General features: G+C 38.3%; 1 protein-coding gene across 1 annotated transcript; it reads left to right on the forward strand.

Moving 5' to 3' along the window:
- Window positions 1-990: 990 nt before the first annotated feature.
- On the forward strand, window positions 991-23006 carry sntb1 (syntrophin, basic 1). Its single transcript, XM_083554385.1, has 7 exons — window positions 991-1845; window positions 9776-9995; window positions 13286-13490; window positions 15413-15549; window positions 17352-17548; window positions 22138-22325; window positions 22459-23006. The coding sequence occupies exons 1-7, from the start codon at window positions 1341-1343 to the stop codon at window positions 22549-22551; spliced, it is 1545 nt and encodes a 514-aa protein (XP_083410511.1). The 5' UTR covers window positions 991-1340; the 3' UTR covers window positions 22552-23006.
- The last annotated feature ends 2325 nt before the right edge of the window (window positions 23007-25331 follow it).

Raw genomic sequence — 25331 nt, forward strand, 5'->3', positions numbered from 1 at the left:
GTAAAGTCCAAACACATGTAGACCTGCACTGCTCTCCAGCCTTTACTTTTCCTTACATGGTCCAACTTTTTAACAGTGTTTTAGAAAAAGTAGCTGAAATTCATGTGAGCCCTGGCTGGGGAATCCCATGTTTGCTAAGTTTATACAGTATAATACCATGAGATTGACTCACTTTACGATTCACTTTTCTGATTCATGTCATTGACCCAGGCTTTTTATTTCGCACCCGACATTCAGTTTCATATCATGTCATAAAATCACTTGCATTCTTGTGGCAGCAGAGAAACATTTGCATGATACAGGCATATCACATTCACAATGCAGCTCAAGTGCCACACAGCATATTATATTTATTATATACTTATACTATCAATACAATACAGAAAACAGCTATGAATCCACATAAATATATTTAAGCTTGTGCAGTTTTCTATAGATAGGGTTTGTGAACTCTGACTCGCACGTGCTCTGACTGTCCAATTAAAGGATGTGAAAACGCCAACTTGATCGGCTCGCCTTCTAGGAGGCTTTGGAGTGTCCAAATCGCAATATGATTGGCAACAGCTTCAAGCAACATGGAGTTTATGATAAAAATGTTTGCAGGTGCTGACTGTGAAGGCCTTATGTCATGACAGATACCTTTGACCTCAGCAACACTGTGTGCAATCTGATTTTCAGAGAAACTCCAACATATAGACACTCAGCAGCGCACACAAGAGAAATGCCATTTAATGAAAAAAATAGACTATTGGTAAAAAGAAAATGTAATACTTATACATGGACAAAAACTATATTAAAACATTAACAGTGATTCCGATAGGCCTTTCCTGGCCCTGACGGCCCACCACTGCTATATAGTATATGTGAATAGTATATAATATATTAGATAGTATATTGAATATATATATAGAAATATATAATATAATATGTCGTTAATAGTATTATAGTGTTCGAGAATCGGTTCGCTTGACTCTCATGAGAGTCGAGTACAGAGAATCGAGTCTTTTGTGAATCGTCGTTCTACTCCGGGTGTTTTAAATGAAGGTTAGCGCTTGTTTTTTTTCTATCGGTTTCCGGACACCGGGAGCTTCACGCGCCTCACACACTCCACACACTCCTCTCAGCCCGATAGGACACATCCCATACAGCTGCTCCACCCAACACGGATGTGGTGTGTGTGTCGGAGTGGAGCGACGCTCCAGCAGGCATGCACCGGAGACGCGCTCAAACTTTTCCGACGCGCTCGTGAGTTTGGCGCGAGGACAAAGTCCCGCGTGCGTTAATAAAAAAAAACACACACACGCACTCATACTCGTTTTATCGTCAGAAATGCTCCAAAGATGGCGGTAGCGTCGGCAGCTTCCGGCATGCGCGTGCAGAAAAGTGGCGTTTTGGAAGTGCTGGTGCGGGAGCGATGGCACCGGGTGCTGGCCGAGCTGAGCGACGAGACGCTCGCGCTGAGCTGCGAGGACGCGGCCGGGAGCGGCGACGTGAACGGCGTGGCTAACGGGTCGCGAACGAGCCCCGACAGTCCCGACACCGGTGCGAGGACCGCCGGGGCAGACTCGCCCGAGCGCGTCCCTGAGGCCATCGCCAACAGGAAGCGGTGCGTAAGGGTCGTGAAGCAGGACGTGGGCGGCCTGGGCATCAGCATCAAAGGTGGGAAGGAAAACAAGATGCCGATACTCATCAGCAAGATCTTCAAGGGGCTAGCCGCAGACCAGACGCACGCGCTTTACGTCGGCGACGCGATCCTGTCGGTGAACGGCGTGAACCTGCGCGACGCCACGCACGACGAGGCGGTACAGGGTTTAAAGAGAGCCGGCCGTGTGGTCACGCTGGAAGGTAGGAAGGACACTCGGGAGTTTTACTGGATGAAGGAACTTTATTTCTAAACAAGTTTGGGCTGCGACCTGGATCATTAAACATCCCTTTACTCATTACATAAGTCTGCGATCTGATGTATCCTAAAAAAAAATATTATTTTATATTAATAGCACCTACAACTTTTTTTTTAACCAAATGCTGTATGAGATCACCCACATCAGAACTTTTGTGGAATATTTCTCTGGATGAATGAAATCCTTTTAGGTCACATTTATATCTATATATCAACATGCTGCAATATCAGTACTGTAATATTACAAGAACTAAATAATGAATGAGCTCTTATGCAGCTTTATCTCGAGTGGCCATGTTGGTTTTTGTTTGCATGAATTTGAGAGTTGATCACCTCATAAGTGTTCCAGCACAGTGATGCACAGTTGCATTCACAGGAATCCCCAGCTGGTCCAGTTCCTAACAGCTGAGTCAGGTATGACTGAATCCTCTAGCCCTTCATAAAGACAGAACGCAACCTTGTGATGGGAATCGTATTGAAGCTCTAGTAATTCAGCTCGTCTATCATTTGGGAAACATGTTGTGACATTGCAGGTGAACTGGCTTGTCAGTTGCGTGTGTTGAATTATGGTTTGTGTATCGGGCACAGAGTCGAGGAACCCTGGGGCTTAGAGCAGTTACAGCTTATCTGCAACAGATCTTGCAATTGAGAGCATTACAGAAAAACTGCTTGTCGTTTTCGCCGTGACGTTCAGGATAAAAAGCTCTCTAATGAAAAGGTGCAATTAGATTCGATTACTTAGACTCAATTGCAACACATGAAATCAGCCTCAGATTGTATTGTTTGCATGGTTGCACTGTGCTTCAGGTGGCTTTCATCTCTGTTCTCTATTGGCAGTAAAATGAGGCGATGTCCATCTCTCGCTACTCTGTGATTTCGAGAGGATTGTATTTGAAATATTTTCTACAGCTGTGTGCAAAACAGTGCAATTAGATCTCTTTGTGAGCTTTTTCAACTTTCAGAAATGTTGTCCTTTTTTTGGCGCACGTCAGTGTTCAGTGTATGAAAGGCATGCAGTAACTATGAGTTAATCATTTCCACATTGTCAGTCTTTCTGCTGTATTGTTGCGTGTTGACCGCTGTTGGCCTTGAGCTGTGTAACGGTGTGCAGAAAACGGCGTCTCTCCGCACCTGGTCTTGTGGTTCAGTGCGGTTCATTGAACACAGATGCGTCCTGCTCATTGTTTAGTCACAATCTGATGACCAGATTCGTTTACTGTGAGCTTCTGTCTGGTTCTGAGTGATTCATCAGGGAGAGCACTGTTGGGGAAAGCGTACATCAGGGATTGTACACGTATAAACTGAGGACGAATCTTTCTTTTTTCGCTTCAGTTTGATTAGTTGCCATGGTGATTACTCTCATATTTGATTGATTGGATGTATGTTTATGTAAACTCGCACTACACGTATGCTTAGGCATGTGATTGACAATGTGTATCCTAGATATTAAAATGTACTCTTTGGCTCGATGTACTTGTCTGATCATTCTTGTACAGTATTTAAAGGAAAAGTCCAAATTTCTCTGCTCGTCTGAGTAAAACGGTATACTTTAACATTTTTAAGCCTTTTCAGATCGTCTGTGTATCAACCGGAAACATGAAACGGACATAGAAAGATAAAAATTTAATAGAAATAATTCTGTTTCAATTGAAATGCAAAAGGTTTTGTTTTCCCCCACAATAGAGACATTTTTATCGTTTCTTTATAATTTGCTTTTCACTTTCATGAAGCTGAGTGGACACACTCTTTTCTAATCCAAAATGTTTTTTTCTCCTTTATCTCAGAAGTTAGTCAACTCTGATTATGAATTCAACCTGTACAAAACTGCTCGCTCTTTAAACCCATGGTCAAAATACACCTAAATAATATTATAAAAACCTAATTACACTTAAATCCAAATAATTTTTTTCATGATTGTTTAGTCTTGATGGAGTAAAAGCAATGCCTACAGCGGCCTGTAAGGAAACATGAATGAAGTGACGCTTGGAGTAATGCCAGTTACTCGAGTCATTTTTATTTATTTTAGGTAGGTGATAATCATTTTTGTGGAAGGAAGGTTGTTTGGCCAAGCTTGTGTACATTCCTGAATGACAAAAAAATATTGCATTGAACAGTTTGAGAGTTTTACTCCAGGTAATATAGAGTTTTAGATTAGAACAGATAGTTTTAGTATAAGTGGCCTAACTGAAATAGAAATGTTCAGTGTTCTTTATATATTATTATTCATCAAATGACTTTAAATGAAATACTTTTACAATTTAAGAGTTAAAAAAGCATGAAATGTTATGAAGTGTTATCATCTATTTAATATGTTTATGTAAGAAATAGTCCTCTAAAATTGTCCTTTTTGGATGGAAAATTTGCCATATGGTTAGAAGCAAACTGATAGATTTACCTTGTGGATGCAATAGAAGGCAAAAGCATGAGTCGTTCACTGTTTTCTATACTGTGCTCCATAGAACACAGTACACAGCACACACATAATCATACTCTATCCCAGGGGTATTTGAATGAAATTTATGAAGGTGCAACTACATTAAGAGCCAAAAATATAGAAGAATAATTGTACCCAAAGGATCTGGTCGTTTGAATGAGTGGGTTGTTTTCTGTGAGCAGTGTTTGCACGTTGGTTTTGGTGTTTTTCCACACCCAAAAGTTTTGTTCTCTCTTATTTCAATCTCTTTTTTTCCTCTCTCAGTTATGTTTTGTACCATTCTCCACAATCCCAGTGTTGCTGATTTCTCTCTGTAGTGAGGGAAAGAATCTTGGTCTTCAACTGGGCCAGGCACAATGCTCCTTTTGTTACTCTGCGATCCTCTGCATCCAAACACACTATTTGTCAAATTAGCGTTTTTCATTTGGAGCCTGATGAGTGCATTTTCTTCCTGCGCAGACAAAGCCTGCCAAATCAAATCAACAGTAATGACTAGTACCAATTATGAAAAGAACACAAAGTACTGGTTATAGGTACACTTGATGACCAGTGGATTCAGTGTGTCCTCAGCTACAATGCTCTCTGTTGTCCGATAAGTAATGACTCTGAGGTTAATCGGACCACAGTCCAGGACTCCTTTCAAGAAAGAAAGCGGAAGAATTAGGGCATGTGGATAGTGGATTCGTGCCTAAAACCTGGCGTTCGAAGTAAATGTTCATCTCTGGTGTTGAGACAAAACATACCACAGACACTGGACCAGTAAAATAGGGATGTACATTGAAACTCCTGGTACATGCACAGTAATAATAGTAGTGATAGGAGTGTGACGCATTGGCCGCAAATACTGCTTGATAAAGCTGGAGGATACATTGGATTGGATTTCATTCATTCTGGATGCGATTGCCAGCTAAATGTTTATTGAGAGAGATGTTTAGCTGTTAGAAGATCGGTCTGTATCATCTGCAAATGGCCAAGCCAGGACAATAGATGTTCAGAGACGAAGAAGAGAATGATGGGAAAGATCTACTAATTGCAGCAGAACTTTCAAAGTATAAAAACCAGCACACACATGATCATACTCTATTCCAGGGGTATTCGAATAAATCATATGAAGGTGCAACTACATTAAAAGCCCCCCAAAAATGTCTGAATGGTGAAAAGATTTTAATGCTTAAACATTAGAGTGGTTGTTTTTGTTTGTTTGTTTTTTTCATAGTGCCATTTTGTTTTGTAACCACTTCTGGATCTGTATGTTCACAGCTGTTTAATACTTAACACAATCATTCCTGTTTGTTTGTTTTAAACATTTTAAACATGGTTTTGTGTTTTTTAAAAGCTGTTTTGTCACATTACTAATCACAATGATTTAAAATAAACGTCTAAAAAGTTCTTTATCATCTGCTCTCAGTAATATGATTTACATTATGCTTGTGATTTCCTGCTACAGAAGCCACAATGGTTTGAGCTTTAGCCACTATTTGCCATTTGATTTCCTCTGCTCTTTCATTCGTTTCGACAGACATGGCAGGATACCACAGATAAATGAGTGCTGATAGTGAAGGCTTGCTTACTTTCCTCAAGGGAAAGTAGATGTTGACTTTTCAATTTCCCATTAACACTCAAAAATTAAAAAAAATTTGGCAGCTGCATTCTGACTCACATTACAAACTGTTACAAAGGATGTATGAAACAAGTATGTAGATGTTAAAAATGGAATCCAACATAACAGTTTAAGTGATTCATTGATAGGATTATGTTGGCATGTTGTACAGCAATTTAATATTTGTTTGTTTTGTTTTTTGTCACAAGATGACAAGTGATGCATCAGTGAATTGCAAACCGGATTTGCAATTCGCAATTACTTAGAACTTTTATTTCTGCACTGCCCACACTGATGTTGATTGATGCATGAAGATATATTATTTATTCTGTAAAATTTCAGCAGCTGAAGCTATTAACATGCTTTATTGCAGTTGTTAGTTTATAGAAATGTAAAAATGTTTAAAAAGACCAGATTTTTGCTCGGCTTATCTTTTTGTGCTTGTACTTGATGTGTAATGCAATGACTTTTCGGACATAAAGCCAAAGTGGGTGTGCCCTAAACCAGAAGACTTCTGGCCTGGGCAGGAGTCTTGTTTTTATTTGATTTTTTTAACACCGTTTTCACATATTAGATATTATTATTAGATTGTTGGATTATAATTAGATATTCGATATTTTCGAACATATTTAGGGTAACGGTTCTTTTTTTTTTTTTTTTTTTTTTTTTTAATCTACAGTATATAAATAAAGTAGTAGCCATAATGACTAAGAAAAAAATATCTCTAAAACATAGTAGAGTGTACTAGGTTTGTATTTAGAATGTATTATTTAGTATAATGTATTGGTATGTACATTTCTCTTTAATTAGCATATTATTCATTTCATATATTCAGTAAAAAGGATCTGAAGCATCATTGGACACCCCATGATGGGATGTCAGACGTACATCACAGCAGAACATGCTGGTATACAGAAAATTAGTAATTGGCTTTTCCATATAACTAGACTTAATACACTTTACAATGCATGCTAATGTAGATCACAGTAATACAGTAGGTATATATTTTCCCACTTAAACACCTGTACATTATATCAAGATGATGTTTTTAACACATACGTATGAAACTGTACTTTATTTCCTGTTGAAGCACTACGGAAGTATTGTCCAACTTATCTCTACGTATGGAGGTAAAACATTTTACCACTGTTTAAAGCTACTATCAGATAAAACCAGTTCTGTTTACTCTGTCCCTATGCTGTTAAGCTTACAGCTTCCCCTCCCACCCAGAGTTTAGTTTGTCTTTTTAGCATACTGATCAACAGGTTCTTCAGCCTCAAACGTTTGAACAAACATAAAAAAAGCCCTAACAGAAAGCTACTTTGCTAACTGTACAGTCCAGACCTCTGTGCGGAACACATTAGTGAGCGCATTGATGATGTTCTCACTTCCAGCAGTGTGGCTGTGGCCACGGTTTCATGTGGTTCGGGTTTAAGTGCAAGCTTAAAAGCACACAATTTTAGCCTGCACTTCCTGGTTCTTTGTATTTCTCAGTGTGTTTCATTCTGAGAACTGAGTGTGCAGCATTTATGGGTAACTAGGGGAAAATAATGGAAATAGATGTTTTTTTCCTTTCTTTAAATTTTTTTATTTAAATTTTTTTTTTTTTTTTTTTTTTTAGAAAAACAGCCATCAATGTTGATAATGCTTTGTTTTCTAACAAATAAATAAATAATTAAAAATAACAAATTAAAATTACCCAAAAGGTTTAGCAGTCAAAGGCAAAAAATATATAACCAAAACAAAAATAATACATTGGATAAGAGATTGAACTTTGGCTAGGAAGATTATGAGTTCAAATCCCAGCACCAACAAACTCCCACTTCTGGGCATCTGGATAAGCCCCTTAACCCTCAACTGCTCGGTTGTATAATTGAGATAACTGTAAGTTGCTCTGGATAAGGGCATCTGCCAAATGCAATAAATTTAGATTAGCCTCTAATGCTACACTACCAGAGATAAGGCAAATATTAGCACTAGATTATATGATAAACTTTCTTTTCGCAAAGATTTGCCCAGTGTTTTCACTCACTTGCTGAAACAGGAATAATTCACTCAATTAGTTCCCTATTTATTAGTGATAAGTGTATGTACTTGTGTAGTGCAGTACATGCGTGACAGAGCCCCTTTTGCAATTCAGAACATTGTAACTAACATAATAAACGTATTTATGTTTAGTCTATGATCACCTCTAAGGCTTGTTCTATTTATTTATTTATCCATCCCCCGTCCCCTTGTCAACATCAGAATACAAAACGTGTCAATTTGTAAATTATGTAATTTAATAACAATTAAGTATGTAAATTCAAACTGTGAAATTTGTTCTTCTCGTCTCAGTGGAAAAGTGTTGAGGCTAATGTTTTCAATAATAAGTGAAACTCCTATTAAATTTTTAATACAGCAAGTGCCGATCATGGAAAGAAAAAGATAATGTGGGTTATAGAAATAAACTTACAATCTGAAAAAAATACGATGTGTGGTTCAGAGATATGATCTGAAATAGGAGTGAGTCATTAGATTCCTTTGCATACATCTAATATTCATAATTAGCATTGCCTATGTCTAATTTGTCTATATATATCTGAGTCTACAGCATTAGACACCTTTATACACTGTGACTTGCAGAAATCTATAATGTTACATTATATATATATATATATATATATATATATATATATATATATATATATATATATATATATATATAACATAATTCTGAGCGTTTGGTTCAGTGGGTTTTGCACAGGTCAACTCTGAATAAAGAATGCATTGAGCTTTTTGCATATGCAGTCACACTGACTGTGTTAGAATTACTTCAACTATGTCATTTAAAAGTTCCACTGCCTCGCCTGTGCTAAAAACAGTTTAATCACTCATTGGGGGCACGTTTGCTGCTCTCCCCAGCTGTCAGTTCTTGATTATTTTCTTGAATGGGCTTGGTAAATGTAAACTCATGTCACTAAGTCCCATTTGTGGCAGTGAGGAAAGTTGTTTGCTTTGTCATCAACCTTCTTATTGACTCTAAAGTCATTAGACTGTATATAAAGGACATGTGCTTATAAGAGTGCTCTGAAATCCCTAAAACATTGTCAATCTAAAATGTCTGAATGAATAAAAATTTTTTAATTTTTTACCTCAAGCAAAAAAAACTAAACAAAAAAAAAAAAAAACCTTTATATTACTACTGTTTCCTTTTATGACACAATTTTTTAAAATCTCTCCCTTTTTTGCTGTTTATAAGATAATAAGGAGTTGTGCCCTGGTGTTTGAATAAATCCCTGTGGTTTTAGTCAAAAGATTTTTATCTTAAAATATGGATAAGACCATGCCTAGCCTCCTTTTTCATAAATACACCTCATGTATTTCCAGAAATGTCTTCTACTCAAATCAAAATGCAAAATCTGCAAACCTCAATGCTCGCAATACAGCAATGTCTCATAGAGCGGTGTGCTAAGTGATTATAATTATGAACATTTTATAACTTTTCATTCCTTGTGTATTTTTTATTCTTTTCTGTAAAAGTTAGGATGCTCCCCTCAGAGGTGTTGATCCTGGTTTAGAGTCTTTTTATAACCTCGGGCGTTTGTTACTCCTCAGGCCTTTGATAGAAACCTTTCTTATCACTTAGCCATTTATCCGAAACCTGACATTAATGGATATATAAAGCACATGGAGATTTACATGCCAGGCTTGAAACCGGATTGAACTCAGATGAGGCATGCGTCACATGTTGTAAGCGATTGTGTCAGGCTGTGATCACTTAATATCACACCGGTGCTTTGTTATACAAAGTAAAGACTGAACCAATCAATGCTGTTCTCTTTTTTCTATTCCTTCACAGTGAAGTACATGAGAGAAGCCACGCCGTATGTGAAAAAGGGGTCTCCGGTGGCAGAGATCGGATGGGAGACGCCTCCACCAGAATCTCCTCGACCTGGCAACCCCCACTGTGAGGTTCCCCCCAGCCCGCCTTCACTGTCACCGCAGGGGGACTGCAGATTCATCCCGCTGAAAATGTGCTACGTCTCGCGGGCTATGACCACCCCTGATCCTGAAAACAGGTAAATGCAAATGGCATATAGAAACACCATCAATTTAGAAAACTGGTATCAATCTTGTAATGTTTCAAGGTGGGGTTGAAGCCTGATGCTTTCATACAGTCAAAGTGAAACTGTAAGTTTTAGGTTTGATTCAAAGCTTCAAAGTTTTGAGCTTGATCATATGATCCATATTTCTGCTAGATGTAGTTTTCAAAGTGGATCAGCATCGATAAGCGAATCAATATTAACGTCAATATTAACAATATGCTGTAATTACTGTCAAGGTGAATATATAATTACTGACTGCAGGCCGACTTGCAACTCTTATCTTTGCTTTTATCTCTCTTCCATCCACAAAAGTAAACTGAACAAAGTAGTCATGTGTTCATATTTCAAAGTCAGCCATCACCACACTGACCGTGATGGAGAACAGCTTCAAAGTTTGACACCATTTGCAGTCGGCTCAGGGATCACGACTGCTACTTTCTGCCCAGTAGACTGTACAACCACAGTCACCAAAACATGTTTTGATTTCAGTGACGTGTTTGTTAGGAAAATGTACCTTGTGATATTTTCGGATCGACCCGAAGGTGCACAGGAAGTCTGGGAGGAAGTGATGTTCCACAGCTGAGCTGATTAAAAAGATCTTTCTGTTACAGCAGTATTTCTCACCTATTGTGGGGAGAAAAAGCTTCTCACCGCAAGATTCCATTCTCATAGTCAGCTACTTCTGTAATCATTCATAGCATCTCTAAATCTTTATTACAATTGACACATAGTTCAGTGCTGTGACACATTCAAACCCTATAGTCGCATTGGTCTGGAAACCATCCAGCTTATATTAAACACAATTGAAAATACTGTATTTCTGTTTCCCATACCCAGTGTCCTGGGTTCAATCCTTAGGTCGTCTTACTTTGTTTCATCTTACTCATGTGGGTTTTCCTTGAGGTTTATTCAGTTTCCGCCCTAGCAAACACTTGCCTCTAGGTGTGTGAATGTGTGCACTAATAGTGCTGTATGGTAGCTGACAGTTTAATAAGGGTGTGTTTCTGTGACCTTGATCAGGATAACTAAATATGAATATATGAACCATACTGCCCTGAATGAGTGTACTTCCTCATAGTAACGGATAAAAAAAGAACTTTTCCCCCACCAAACTATGCCATCCATCTTCCTCTCATTGCAAATGACAGCAGGCCCTACCACACTCATCCTGTCTTATTTTAGTGTACACATTTATGTAGCTCCATCCCAAGACTGACGGTACATCTATCAACATTCTTGTCTGGATGCATTATTGCTGTGACAAGACCCGCCTCCTTTTACAGGTTACATGAGCATTGCTATAAAACATTTTGGAACCAGACCCATCTGGAATAATACAGCTTGAACATGACCTACTTGTTGTCACCATATGCTTTATCCGAGTTTCTCCTCTTGACGTGTGCCGCGGAGCTGATGTGGAAATTTACACAGCTGTTTTGTGTAGGAGAGATGAATTTGGACAGAAGATGGGACAAGAGGAGTTCTAGCTGACATATTTATCACAGGCGTCCTCTTCCTGCTTGTGTCTGTAGCCCTTGTTTGGTTGGGAAATGGCATGTTTAGAATTCAACTAAAAATAGCGTTGCTTATATTTAAACCTATTGAATATTACTTCAGAGTTTGAGATAATGATGGATAATTTGACTCCCACCCTCCTAAAAGTTACACCATCAACTATGTTTTTTCCCCAAGCTTCTTTATCCATGATGTCTGGCTATTACAAGCCTCTGTCTTATCCTTACTGATCTGTTATTAGCATTATTGCAGAAAGATGGGATAGAGGTGACTTACATAATTAGATCTGTCTTCTACTCCTTGAACATGTTTTAGCAAAAGCAAACCTCTTCCGCAACCATGAGAGGCATTAAACAAGCATTACCATTGATTGCTGCTGAGAGTTCCCACATCATTGTTGGATGGAAGAGAACTCCTTGGGCCCTGGTCCAAGAGCTGCTCTCCCGCAGACAGACGCAAAACACTGCGTTCAGTTTTTTTTGGCTTCTGTTCCCACCCAGCTTCCCAACTCTCCATCTTAATAAATCAGAACTATTTTTAACCAGCATTGGACAGCTGGAAATGATAATGCAGCTTGTAGGAGGTTAACCAACCAAGTGAGATATAATGTATGAGTAAGGCATGGATCACTGTATGCCTCTGATTTTACTGCATATCAAGAATAGACTAATACCTCGGTGTTCTTTCAAGCAGAAGTAAACTTTAATGTTCAGTGTCCAGTTTGCAAAGTCTTGCTAAGTTTTTAAGCAATATGTTCACTTGTAGATATGTGTGAATATATATTTATATGAATGCATTTTCAACTAGAGTAGTGTTTAACACCTGCTGCCCTGGTTGAAACAGTGGGAGGAAACCTGGCAAACCATGTGGAGACTTTTCAGTGTTTTTTCTTAAGATTTTTTTTTTTTTAACATTTATATTTATGTGGTACCAACACATTGGTGGTAAATGTTTAAACATGTATTAGTTTCATCCATTGCTCACAAACACTTTTTAGACATTGCATTTTTCATAATGAAATAAGTACTAAAACTTGCACCACACATGTTGCAAAGTTTGTAGAGACCTGACCGTCACAGCTATATGTTTGTATTCATCATACTGTTGTAACATTAACATGCTGTAACTTTACAATCTCCCCTGACTGGAACTGAGGCACAAACCTGTTCCAGCATGACAGTGCCCCTCTGTACAAAGGCTGAAGTAAAAAAGAAAAATCACCTGCACAAAGCCATGACCTCAACCTCATTGAACCTGGGGATGAACTGGAACACTGAGTGCTCTCTAGCCCCCAAAACCAGTATCTGCTCTCACACTCTTGTGTGTTCTCTTGTGGTTAAATGATCTCCCCAGTCCAACTCAACAAAAGCAAGTGGAAAACCTACCCAGAAAAGTGAAGGTTATTATAATAGGAAAGTGTGTCCATTTGAATGGATCACATTGCTCAGAAAACAGTGAAGAATGCAAATAGTTGCCACACATGATGTAGACCTCTACATGATTTGGTTCACGCAAACCACGGGCCATTTTTCTCTAAATTCTGGAACACTCCCGGACTCGAAATCGGATATAATGTGCCTAATATAAATTTTTTCATTCTTCATTTTAAATGTAAACACTAGAAGCATCTATTCAGTGTGTGTTAATGAACTGAAAAGTAAAAATGGCCACACTGCACATGTAATAAACATATAGTGAGCAAACAGGTGCAGTGGTAGGCTGTGTTTCATATCCTTTTTGTTCTTTAGGCATTTAGAGCTACACTCTCCAGACGCAAAGCACACAGTGGTGTTGCGGTGTTCGGACTCCAGCTCAGCTCAAGTGTGGTTCGAGTCCATGCAGTCTGCTACCTATAACCTCATGATGAAAGTGACGTCTGAGCTCAGCACAGCTGGCAGGAACGGAATCGGGGCGAGTCATGAGATACGCCACCTCGGCTGGCTGGCAGAGAAGGTTAGTGTTTGTATTGTGTGCAAAGAGATTCTAGATATGTGAAGGAGAATTGCCTTCTATTCATAGCAGTCAGTTTTTGACAGTTCTATACATTCTATTATGTGGACCCTCTGTTAGGGCTGTGCAGAGCAGCTAACCAGTCAGGGACAGCTAACAGTTTCATATATTGATGTGATTTAAAGCTGTTTTGATTGTGTACAGTGGGATTCGTTTCAGTCCACATAGTTTGAGTTTAATTGCAAAAAAATAAAAAAATAAAATGCTGCTTTTAATGAGTAAGGGGATCTGTGTCCTTCGCCGTGACTGATGTTAAAACATAAAGAAGAGAGAAATGAATAGAAATTAACACACAAGAAGTAAATTAGTTTGTGGGTTATGCTTTGATAGGAAAAAGGTAAAATTTTACCCCTAAAAAACCCCAAACTGAAGGTTTTTGTGAGGGGGAAAAAAATATAAGAAAACTGCACCAGTACTGCATTTTGATGTGCTTATTAGAAGTCTCCTAGCTTTTCTTTAACTCGTATCCCACTGGCTTTTACGGATTACAGACAGAGTTTGACTCATCAGTATGAATCAGGAATGTAGTGTTCTAGAGAAAAAGGCAAAGTTCAAAACCCTGATTGAAACTCATTGGGTGTATTCTACAAAGCTGTAGGGAGAAAATGCAAAATTCATGCGATGTCATGTTAATGTTGTGGTGTTTTACTGTCCCAGCAAAACACCACAACATTTACATGACATCGCATGAATTTTGCCCAGACTGCTGAGAATGACAGAAAGCTGTGCGTCCACAGTGCTATAGAAGAAAGAAATCACGTGCTTTCTTTCTTCTATAGCACTGTGGACGCACAGCTTTCTGTCATTCTCAGCAGTCTGTTTTAACCGCAGTGTGCGGCAAGTTTGGCTCCATTCTTGCCTCCTCTTTTAAAGACACTATCTTAACTGTGGCCTGACCGAGGTAGTTAATATAATGCTAGGGTCTTCAGCATGTTCTAAGCAGACTGGCTAACCACCTCTCCTCTCACTCCTTTTTAATGAGCTCCTTCTTACCATCTCTTATTACCCAGCTGTCAGGCTCTTGATGAATAATTATAAGGGAAGAAAAGTCTCCAGTGCATCAAGGGCCTGAAGACTGTAACCTAGTTGCCTTTGCAACTTGTGTGTGCGCGTGTGTGACCCTGCCAGCGTCTCTTTTTAGCTTTGCTGTGTGAAGAGCGCACTGGTGATTTGTGGTGATTTGAGCAGGCCATGCTGTGTCAGGCCATTTTTTAAAGCATTAAATTGTGCTCATGGATTTTTCCCCCCATTTGCACCAGACCAAGTTTCATTCTGTGCTCCAAGCATTTACAGCGACGCTGGTGAACTTTTTTTATTCCCAGGGCAGTGGGTGATGTTTCACCTTCATTTTTTTGATAGGGTGAGTCATTCACTGTCTTTGCAATCCTGTATATTTACTGTTGGTACCATGCGTGTTATGTTAAATGTGTCATTAGACAAGCATTTAGAGAAATAATTTACTCATCATAGCGGCCACGAAAAAGAACGATCACAGTCTGTGGCTTCACTTTGTTCTAAAATGAGTAGTGGCACATCTGGTGATTCGTGAACAGTGAATCTGTTCTGACTCAGAATCACTGTTAGGATCTCTTACTCATGAATGAATGAATCACATTACATTCATATTTCATATTAAATATCCATCCAATGTGCACTGCTGTGTAGTGTCCAGGGCTGTCAGGAACCACCACATCCCTGGCTTTGAGAAACTGTTGTAGAATAGTCATTGTAAGCATCAGGCTGATTTAAGAAAAGGATAAAAAAAAAAAACACCAGACGTTTTGTGGCACCATTTTCTTTGTCCAAATGACAGATGAGTGAAATAATGAATCATTCCCATCAATGTGGCTGTGTTTGTGTTTCAGACGGAGAGTGAGAGGCCACGCTGGAAGCCGGTGGTGGTCGCGGTGACGGACAAAGACTTGATGCTCTATGACAGCATGATGCGTCTGAAGGGGAACTGGCCGAACCCAGCACACACATATCCTCTACTTTCAACACGGTATTACACACACACATGAAATATTCTGCAAGATTTCCTATATGGAAGCACACAACGCCATAATTCCCCAAGAACAGACATGCAGCCTAACAGATTTCACTAGAACAGTTCAGATTTTGTTTGTCCAGTGGCATCACTCACTTTCTTACACACTTTATCCAGAAGTACAGACTCACCCATAAAATACAGCCCCTGTGCCAACTAAGCTAAATGTCTACAGCCACACTGCTTCCATCGTCAACTGCCAAAATGCCTTTTCTTTACTATGAGACAGTTTTCTGGAAAGAGTAAAAGTAACCTTTGAGCTACAATTACATTTATTTAAATGGCATTTAATGCTTTAAATAATAATAATAATAATAATAATAATAATAATAATAATAATAATAATAATGTGAAATAACTTGTACAGGGTTTCCGCAGGGGCTTAAAAAAAAAAAAAAAAAAAAAATATATATATATATATATATATATATATATATATATATATATGTATTCACTTAAATGTTTTTATATATTTATTTTTAGTCCTTTGTTTCCACGGTGTTGTTTTTTCTTTTGTTAGTCCAAATGTAATTCACTTTATTACGACTACCAATGCAACCAACAAGCAACAGCCAGTCAGCTTAAAACAGATTTTATACAATAGACAATACATTTGTATGTCTGTGTTTTTGATGTCGTGATATAGGTTCCTTAAATTTCACTCTTGATGGTCTTAAAAAGGTCTTAAAAAAATATAAACCGTGACTTGGTGAAACCTACAGAAACCCTGTCTGTAGTTAAAATCCAAAACATGTTATATTAAATGTTATGTAATATGGACTTGATAGTCTGTTATTCAACATTTATTATTTGTGAAATTAAAAGATTCCTGAACATCGCACACTCAGAAACCAAACAGTTTTTGCCTTGTGTCAAAATTAACTTTCAAACTGCCTCATTATTTTAATCATGTTTAAAAGTGTTGGCCTTACTGAGCTGTAACTGTAAATTTCACTATTTTGAGATTTGCTAGCTGGAATGTCCCATATCTCAAAATAGCTCTTCACCCAGATAGAACCTGGTAATACTAAGACCACATGTTTTTTTTTGAGTCCATCTAGCCTTTAATAACCTGAACCTAAAGCATCATTGCTTGCTACTCTGAATGAGGAAGTTCCTCTGGATTTGCACTTGTAATAATAGGACAAGAATACAGTAGTGTGACCTATTTACCATTGAGAACTCGGAGCAAGAATCTGGATGTGAGGTCATGGTCACCAAATCATATTTCTGTAATTAAAGATTGATTTTGAGGGACATGAACATGTTCAATAAGTCTAAAGTTAAAATTCCTTACTCTTCGAACTGAATGCATTTCCTTATAGCTTTGCTCAAGTTAGAGGTTAGTGAATGATATGCTTCAAGGAAGAGTTTCAGGGATTTAAGATGGATACTTGGTTTGGGTGGAATGAACTGTAAGTGGAACAGTGACAAAGTGGAATATGGTGTTGTATAGGGGGAGTACAGCAGTATTACATAATATGGTCAGTCACAAAACTTTAGCTAATTTAAAAACTTTATTTATAACTAAATTCTTTTATTGGAATTTTTGATAGAGTATTCGATCTTGTTTTAAGAATTTCATATCACAGCTTTGGAATGCTGGTGAAGAATCAAGTTACATGACTCCCTATTGTATAATACTAAACTAAACCTGATTATATTTTCTAGATTTTTGTTTCTTCAAGTGTGTGGCCTGTTCCTGGCTGATCTTCTGAATCTTTTTATTAATTTTTTTTGCCTTTTCTGCCTTTCAGGTTGGTACACTCTGGTCCAGATAGAGGGTCTCCGCAGCCAGGGGGGGAATTATCCTTCGCTACACGCACAGGCACAAGACTGGGCATAGAGACTCATGTTTTCCGCGCTGAGACTTGTAAAGACCTGTCACTGTGGACCAGACACATTGTCACTGGCTGCCACACTGCTGCTGAAATGATCAAAGAAGTGACTACCAGTAAGTACAGCCCTGATAGGACGATGCTTCATTCAGTTCTCATATTGTTCGAGGTGAAATAAAAAAAATGTTAAACTTGCCCTTTCAGTGCTGCTACACCCAGCATTTTGCTGTACATTTCAGATTTTGTGCCTGAGAAACAATTTTCTCAGTTTATTCAGCTCAAATTTAAATCCACATAATGTGCAGGACTCGCTGGAGGATTTACTCCATTCTGCTTGTTAGCAAAGAAATGTGGGTTGGGTCATTTTTTTTTTCCTTTAAAGATATACCTCATATTATAATTTTACAGTCCAGTTTATTAGCATTGTTGCACAATATTTGCATGTTTCTGAAACACTATGTAGTAAGAATGTTTTTAAGAAATGATCGCATCGACATAAAACACCAAATCCTATTTAGTGACCTTGAGTGTCTTTTTATTGGCATAAACCACTTAATTTTGTTGGAGTTTATAGAAGAAGAAGAAAAAAAAGGATTTGATTGGTGTTGTCCTACAGAGACGACCACAGAAATTCCCCAAAGCACGACGGGTCATTTAGTAGCTGGATAACGTGAGTCATTTATATCAAAAACATAAAAGAGAACACAAGTATTTTTAGAGGGGCCGAGTTCCTGTGTGGTCTCAGTGTGGTTGGCAGCGGGTACAGGCCACTGTATTCTGGGAAATAAAGCACTGGAGCAGTCCCTAAGCTCAGAGTGATTAGAAGCATGTGAGACTCTGGAGATCATCATAACGTTAGGGTCTTTTTCAACTTGTTTTCTTGTTTTATTTTCCACCTCATTTTTAGTAGTTCTTTGAAGAATTAGGGAACAAGAAATATAACACAGCTGCACTTGAAATAGTAAATCTGAAACTAAATTCAGCAACATTTTTCCTACGTTTGCTACAAAAGTAGATTTCAAGGCCAGGCCTTTAATCATAACTTATCAGTGAGTGACCAAATCAGCAACTTGTGCAGCTGTAACTTTAGTACACAGCGTGCTGGTGTGACTGCTGTAGTGTAAAACATACACAAAGTGGTGCCCGGGAGAGGTCACTGAAGTACACTGAACTCATGGTCATGCTTATGGAACCAGTCTGAGATGCACATGGTCAGCAACAATACTCAAATACACAACAATACTGCTGTGGCTTTGAAGTAACGTTTAATGGGTGGACCCAGGACACATTCCCACACCATTCCACCTTCTCGACCAACTCTCCAGTTCCAGTGAGCCCTGTGCCCATTGTAGAATCAGATTCCTTTTCTCGGTTGAGAGAAGTGGAACTTGATGTTATCTGCACTGTGCGCTTTGAGATGCGTTTCTGTTTTTAAAAACATGGTGATGAGAAGACAGTGTATATTACATCAAGCTCCACTTCTCTCAACCAAGAAGAGGAATTCAATTTACTTCCGGTCATCTGAGTCTTCTATGGCTGAAAGTTATGTTTGTCGTTTTTCTTTATTTTTTTTTTTTAAGTTTTTTATCCATATTCCAAACTGAGAGTTCTAGCTCAGTGATCTATTTTGAATGATTTAGTGTTAGTTTTTATGCAAGACTAATTTCTGTTTGCCCAGAGAAAGACCATTAAACTGCTTATACTTTAATCATTTTTGTGACGCAGTCTAAATAATGACTGACTAATATTAAGTTTGGAAGTGTAGCTGGTGCTTTATACACGTCACATGTGCTTGAAAGCACGGTGAAATTCTTTCTTCGCGTATTTACCCATACTGAACAAATTGCATAATGATACATCGTTAATTAGAGGTATTGTGTGACTTGTGTTTATTGTAGAGAGAAGGTATTGAGAAAAATATTAATGTGACACTTATCCTCCACGTACACGCCTTCTACATTATAAGCAGGGTAAAAAAAAAAAACTGCACTTTGTCAACATGAACTTAACTCTAAATAGTGGTTCAGACTTGAACATAACAAATGTCTGGGGCCATAAATTCCTGGCATTACTGCAAAGCCGGGTTATTTGAAAAAACCTGCTCCGGCTGGACGAAGGAGATTCCTTTGCTCTGACTGGGGGCTCAGTGGAGTCTCTTTGTGCATATATGAAAGCAACAGTGTGTGAATCCAGTGTGTGGGAAAGCCACAGTCAACCTTTTAGGTCAGGAGTAAGGTTACAGTATTGTTAAATAGAACGGGATGAATGAGAGTGAAGAACATGAACCTCCATGTCTTTTCAAAAGTTTCCATTTTTTCCATCATAAGCACCGACCACAAGAGAGGCATTTTTGATTTATTACACAGAAAATACTATCTCAAGTGTGTAGTAAATAAATTGGCTAGGGAACACCGGGAACCTATTTTTAAACCATACTGAATGTCTTACTGAAGAGCCTTTTAGTTTATAATAACCAAAGAAAGCTATTTTCAGCTATTTTGACTTCCATAATTTATATGTAGGTTAAACCTTTGTTAAAAAAAAAAAAAAAGGTTTCTCTGCCTTTAAGTCTACTATAAAGTCCAAAACAATAGCTAAAAGGCTTTTAGAGAAGGGCTATACAAGCATCACAATTAGCCGATCAATTCAAAGTGCTTTATATAGTGATATGTAATCTGCTGCTCTACTACTAATGTTAGGTATGATCTCAGGAATCTACTCTGCTAAGGAAGGAATGTTAAGCTTTATATAAAGGTAGAATTGTCACAGGACTGTACACACACAGTTGGTCGAAGTTACACAAAAGGGTGTGAGTTTTAGGTATTTGTCTTTACACATAACTGTACACTGTATCTTTAATAGCACAGTGTATTAAAGTGGAATATACAGTAATTTCAATATGATTTGATTATGTAACATTTAATACTTTCAGTGCTGGATATAAATAGGTTCACACTTGGTGCATTTTGGCAAGAGGAGATTTAAATTGCATTCTGACTGCCTCCAGTAATAAGTTCTTGGCACCTTGTTGATAAAGATGGCCGTCGAACCAGTAGGTTAAACGCATGTTAAATCCCTTTACAGCAAAACGTCCCACACAAGGAAGCTGTCTGGAATGCAGACCCAACGAGAAACATGACCTCGACTTGGCAGGCTAAACGTTTTGAATAAGCTAATTGAATTCAGGCTACTAATTAATTAACCGCTTTTGTTGTGTTATGACTCGTGATGTTTAAGACACAATTCATTTCTTTGCTTCTTGTCATCACAAATGAATTGTCTAATTTCTTTCGGGGCCCAACTCTGGTTAAGGCTGATTAAATCCGCGCAAAACTCTGTAAGCCTGAGCCGATGCTGTTCACTGCCTTAACTCAACACTTTTTGGACACTACTATTGGTCCTGAGGATTAGTCACAGCTCAGCCAACAGAAGATATTTCTCTTGCATTGCACCTAATCTCTGGAATAGTGTTACAATCCAGACTCAAAGCATTACTGGGTCTATTACCTTTGTCTTTTTTTTTTCTTTTCTTGAAAACACGGTTGATGATTGGTAGTGAGACACAGAAATATATTAATTATACAATACTGTCGGTATGAAGTCAATCGAACACACTAAAACAGATGAACTTAGTTACACTATTATTCTAGATAATATAAAATGTTATTACCATTCGCCACTGTTCTAATCAGTTCCCGAGAACACAGGAAAACGCGGGTTTGTAATTTCAGCATCAGGCTCTGCTAATCTAATAGTAATTCGCTTACTTTATTGTTTAGTGTCCATTAGTGGCCCATTTACCACATTTACGTCTAATCAATGCAAGTACATCCGATTCAGGTTCCATAATGTCTCTCGCAGAGTCAATATCAACCCTCGTTTTTGCACATTGCCTGTGTCACCACTTGCTTTCATTTAGCCTACATGTGGTTTGACCCTTCTGTCTGGTATACTTGGTGATCTAGCTCATCAGGCATCTTCCTCCTTAGTTGAGGTTGAAATAGTAAAAGCGGGGGCTAAGCTGCTTCGCTGCATGACCCTTTTATTGTGTCTAAACCCCGTGTTCATATTCGGAACTAACCGAATTCCTAAACGCAAATCAAAAGGAAGTCGATAAAATCGATCATTCTAAGCTTTTAACACTTTTTTGATAAAAAGATGAGGCAACTGAAGCAGGGGAAAAGTGATGAGACATGATGAGACGGATTGGCTCGTGGTTACCAGAGCTAATCAGTTACTCAGTGTTGTTGCATTATTGCATAGCCCATGCACAATATATCTCGCCTTTTCACTCTGTGACGTCAGACATGAGTGGTCTTTTGGTAGCTTCAGCAATTGTGTTTAACAAAAATGGAGTTTCCTAAATGCATTACAGTGTTAATTACCAAGTTCTAATTGCAGCATATTGTAGAACTATTACTAAAGAATGACAAGGTCGAACCAAAAATAGAAAATGTTCCTTTACTTTCTCACTTTATTGTAAAAGGTAAAACCTCAACTAAGTTTTCAATAAAAACAAAAAAATGTCTGGTCCATGTAGTTTTTTCTTCAGGTTTTCTAATGGCAAATGTTAAACCCACACTATTTTCCCTAAGAGATCACATCACTCAGCACCTCTTGTGTGATCTTTCCTAAATAATGAGCCACTTGGAAAACACACCTTGGTGTGTTCAGGTCTTTAATGAAGTCTCTCTCGTTGTTTCAGGCTGCATGTATAAGGGTCAGGACTGCAGGCTGGTCATTCACTATGAGCTGGGCTTCTCGGTGCTGCCTGAAGGAGAGCCTCCTCACAGTCATCCTCTATTTAGCTACCCATTTGAGAAACTCCGAATGTCCTCAGATGACGGGGTGCGGATGCTTTATTTGGATTTCGGAGGCAAAGAGGGTGAAATTGTGAGTAAAAGAAACATATTGCCTACTTCTGTAGAAAATATTTGGGGTCAAGTCTGTGTCATTTACCACATGGTTGTTTCATTAGTAACTTCCTTGTGAAGGTCAACTTCTTGTTGTTTGTTTTTCTTCACAGCAACTGGACCTGCACTCGTGTCCCAAGCCAATTGTCTTCATTCTTCACTCCTTCCTTTCAGCGAAGATCAGCAGACTGGGTTTAGTGGCCTGAAATGAACTACTTTAATGAAACTCTCAAACGAGGACTCGGTTAGTCTCAAAGCAGGGGTTGGGATTTCTAAATGTACGCCCAGGATAAAAGAGAACTGAGAAAAAGAAATCCGTTTTTTGTTTTGTTTTTTTAAAGTTATGATCTGACTTGTCTATTTTAGAGTGAAATACAATCAGTTTTACACACAGTGATTATGCTAAGACACAATGATCAAACTCCGAATGAACACTAACTTGTGATCAGTCGTACACAATGTATTACATATTGCTTTAGAGTTCATCCGATTAAGCAGTATTAAGCACTTAACAGAACGGATAATGAGACTTATCTGTATGGGAAATGTCGAAATAGATCTGTCTTATGATTCTGGCAGCTAATTCTGATTAGAGAATGACCTGTTCTAAACCCTGTAAATTCCTATATATAAATATATATAAAGTTTCGAAGTGTTAAAACGTCTCGTTTCTGTGCGTGGTGCTTTTTGGTTTGAGCCTCTGGGGATTTGAGTCAAAGGACAATCTGAGCATTAATCATCAGCAACATTTCAACAGAGTCCACTGGGTTCATGAGACTGGCCAGAAGTGACTGGGATTGCCTGCTGTGTCATAAAAAATGATTTCAATTTCACCATTCTGCATGATCAGAAAAACCAATGTGACTAAAACATCACAAAGTGTGTCAGTCCTGTTAATTATCTGAAATTTCTGTCAATTTCAGGCAGCTTTATCTGTTCTGAATGTTACTGTTCCCTGAAGCTATTTTATATTCAAACTCTGCTCACTCTAAAGGCCAGTATTGTACATCAGCATGCAGATGACAAACTCAAAGCAGCTTTTTAGTTAAATAGCAGGTTTTGAGGCTCTAGTATGATGACTCTGATCAAACTGTGTATACTGTCACTACAAGAAGACAAAACAGGCCCTTGCTTAGGCCGAGTGGAAATGGTACAAGAGTCTCTATTTGCATTGCTTTAGGAAGTATCAGTTTACTCAATTTCCTGTTGTATTTGAGTAAAACTGAACAGTGCCTGTCTACACTCACACATACTTAATGTATGAGGTTTTAGAAAATACACAGGTCCAAAGAAAGCAAGGTTTCAGATGAGAAATACTTTAGAATCAATGATAGTTATTTCAGCAGAAGCTGGCATCACATTTTTTAATCTGATTTAAATATCAGAAACGAATTGCAGATTGAACACTACCCTGGCCCTCGCTGAATAAATTACAAAATGCAAAATTACAAAATGAATTTTTCGAAACAGTCTTAAAAGAAAGCCAGCTGGTATACAAAGCAACACTTGAACTAGAGCAACAGTTTCTGCTCCCACAGCCTGTAAGCTCATCTCGCAATCTGTTTTTCAGAGCTGTTGAAGTTGCCAACACGTTGTACAACTCCCCATTTACCACCAGCCCTCTGGGCACCCGGGGAGAGAACAATAGGCCTCTGTGAGGCTGGAATGCAGGCTGTAGAACTGCCAAAAGTGAGAGCCCTCTCAGCCTACACTGGACAAGCGATGCCAACGGGCAGCTGATAAAAGAGCATCGCTTCAAGAGGATGCATTTTACCTTCGATGTAAGATTGGAAAGGCCAGTAGAGGCTGGTTTTCAGCAGTTGGGCCTACAGTACATTAGGGCAAAAGATGACTATGAACTGAATGCATCTAACTTTAAGTATAACTCGTGAACACCAAATCTGCTGGATAAAGCCGGTGAAAAAATATCAAACGCAGCTCTAGTTTTTAAATCCCAACAATCGTCACAAAGCACTAAACAGTGTTTAGTAAGGTACAGTCCTCCTCTTTACTGCATCCAGGATGCATCCAACCTGTTCTAAAATCATATTATATATTACACACACATCTCATGTACACACACACACACACACACTAATATATACACACAAAGTGTTTTGGCTAACCTGTCTTGTGAAGTGAGGGACGAACACTAAACCAGAGAGATGAGTTCGTCCAAGCTAAACCAACAGGGAGATCAAGTGGAAGTGCAGCTAAAGTGTTTTTACTTTTCATTACACTGCTCTTGTGTGTTGCCAATTTCAAGGTTGGCTGGTGCTTTAAAATGAATGCCTGAGCTGCTAGAAATGAGGCTGAGGGTAAAGAAGATCAACACTCCCTATTAGACTTTTCTACAATTCAAAAATAAACCACTACTATAAAAAAAATATTTGGGCATTGATCATGGAAATTTACAGCCCTTGGTGACTTGATTTACATCGTTTTTAACTTCTTCACCGTTTTGTGGTAGCAGAAAACTAATCTGTTGTACTGCCATCAGCACATTTCTCAAATGTAAATATCAGGTCCATCGTTTTAGTTGCTCATTATGAAATAATGTAGGATGCCATTTGTCACAGGTTTTTTTTTTTTTTTTTTAAATGAGTGGAAATTAATGAGTAACCAAAATTACCTTTGGGGTTCAAGAGAATTGTACTGAAAATGGAAAAAAAATTTTTTTACAGCACTATGCATAGTTTTAATTTAATTTAAGTGTATAGGTTGGAAAAAAGGAGCTCTAATGCTCTAGTTAATACATCCAGTACGTATGTATGCATCTGGTATTGGACTAGTTGTGAAAATAGCTGAAAAACAAAATGTAGTGCAAAGAATTCTTAAATAATCTTGGCCAAAAGAACACATTCATCTAAAATGTCCAGCATCTAATCTGAGCCTTCAAAAATAAAAAAATATAAATAATAAAGCTGGACAGGTCTATATAGTTTCAGAAGTACATTACTGATTGTATGACTAAGAAACAGGGATG

This window comes from Silurus aristotelis (assembly GCF_946808225.1).
Source record: "Silurus aristotelis genome assembly, chromosome: 1".
Classification (NCBI taxonomy): domain Eukaryota; kingdom Metazoa; phylum Chordata; class Actinopteri; order Siluriformes; family Siluridae; genus Silurus; species Silurus aristotelis.

Bases quoted from the DNA above. Each gene is read 5' to 3' on its own strand.
- sntb1 (XM_083554385.1), top strand. From the start codon at position 1,341: ATGGCGGTAGCGTCGGCAGCTTCCGGCATGCGCGTGCAGAAAAGTGGC. The intron at 9,996-13,285 runs GTAAATGCAAAT...TTTGTTCTTTAG, and splicing joins ACCCCTGATCCTGAAAACAG to GCATTTAGAGCTACACTCTC. The intron at 17,549-22,137 runs GTAAGTACAGCC...TCGTTGTTTCAG, and splicing joins GATCAAAGAAGTGACTACCA to GCTGCATGTATAAGGGTCAG.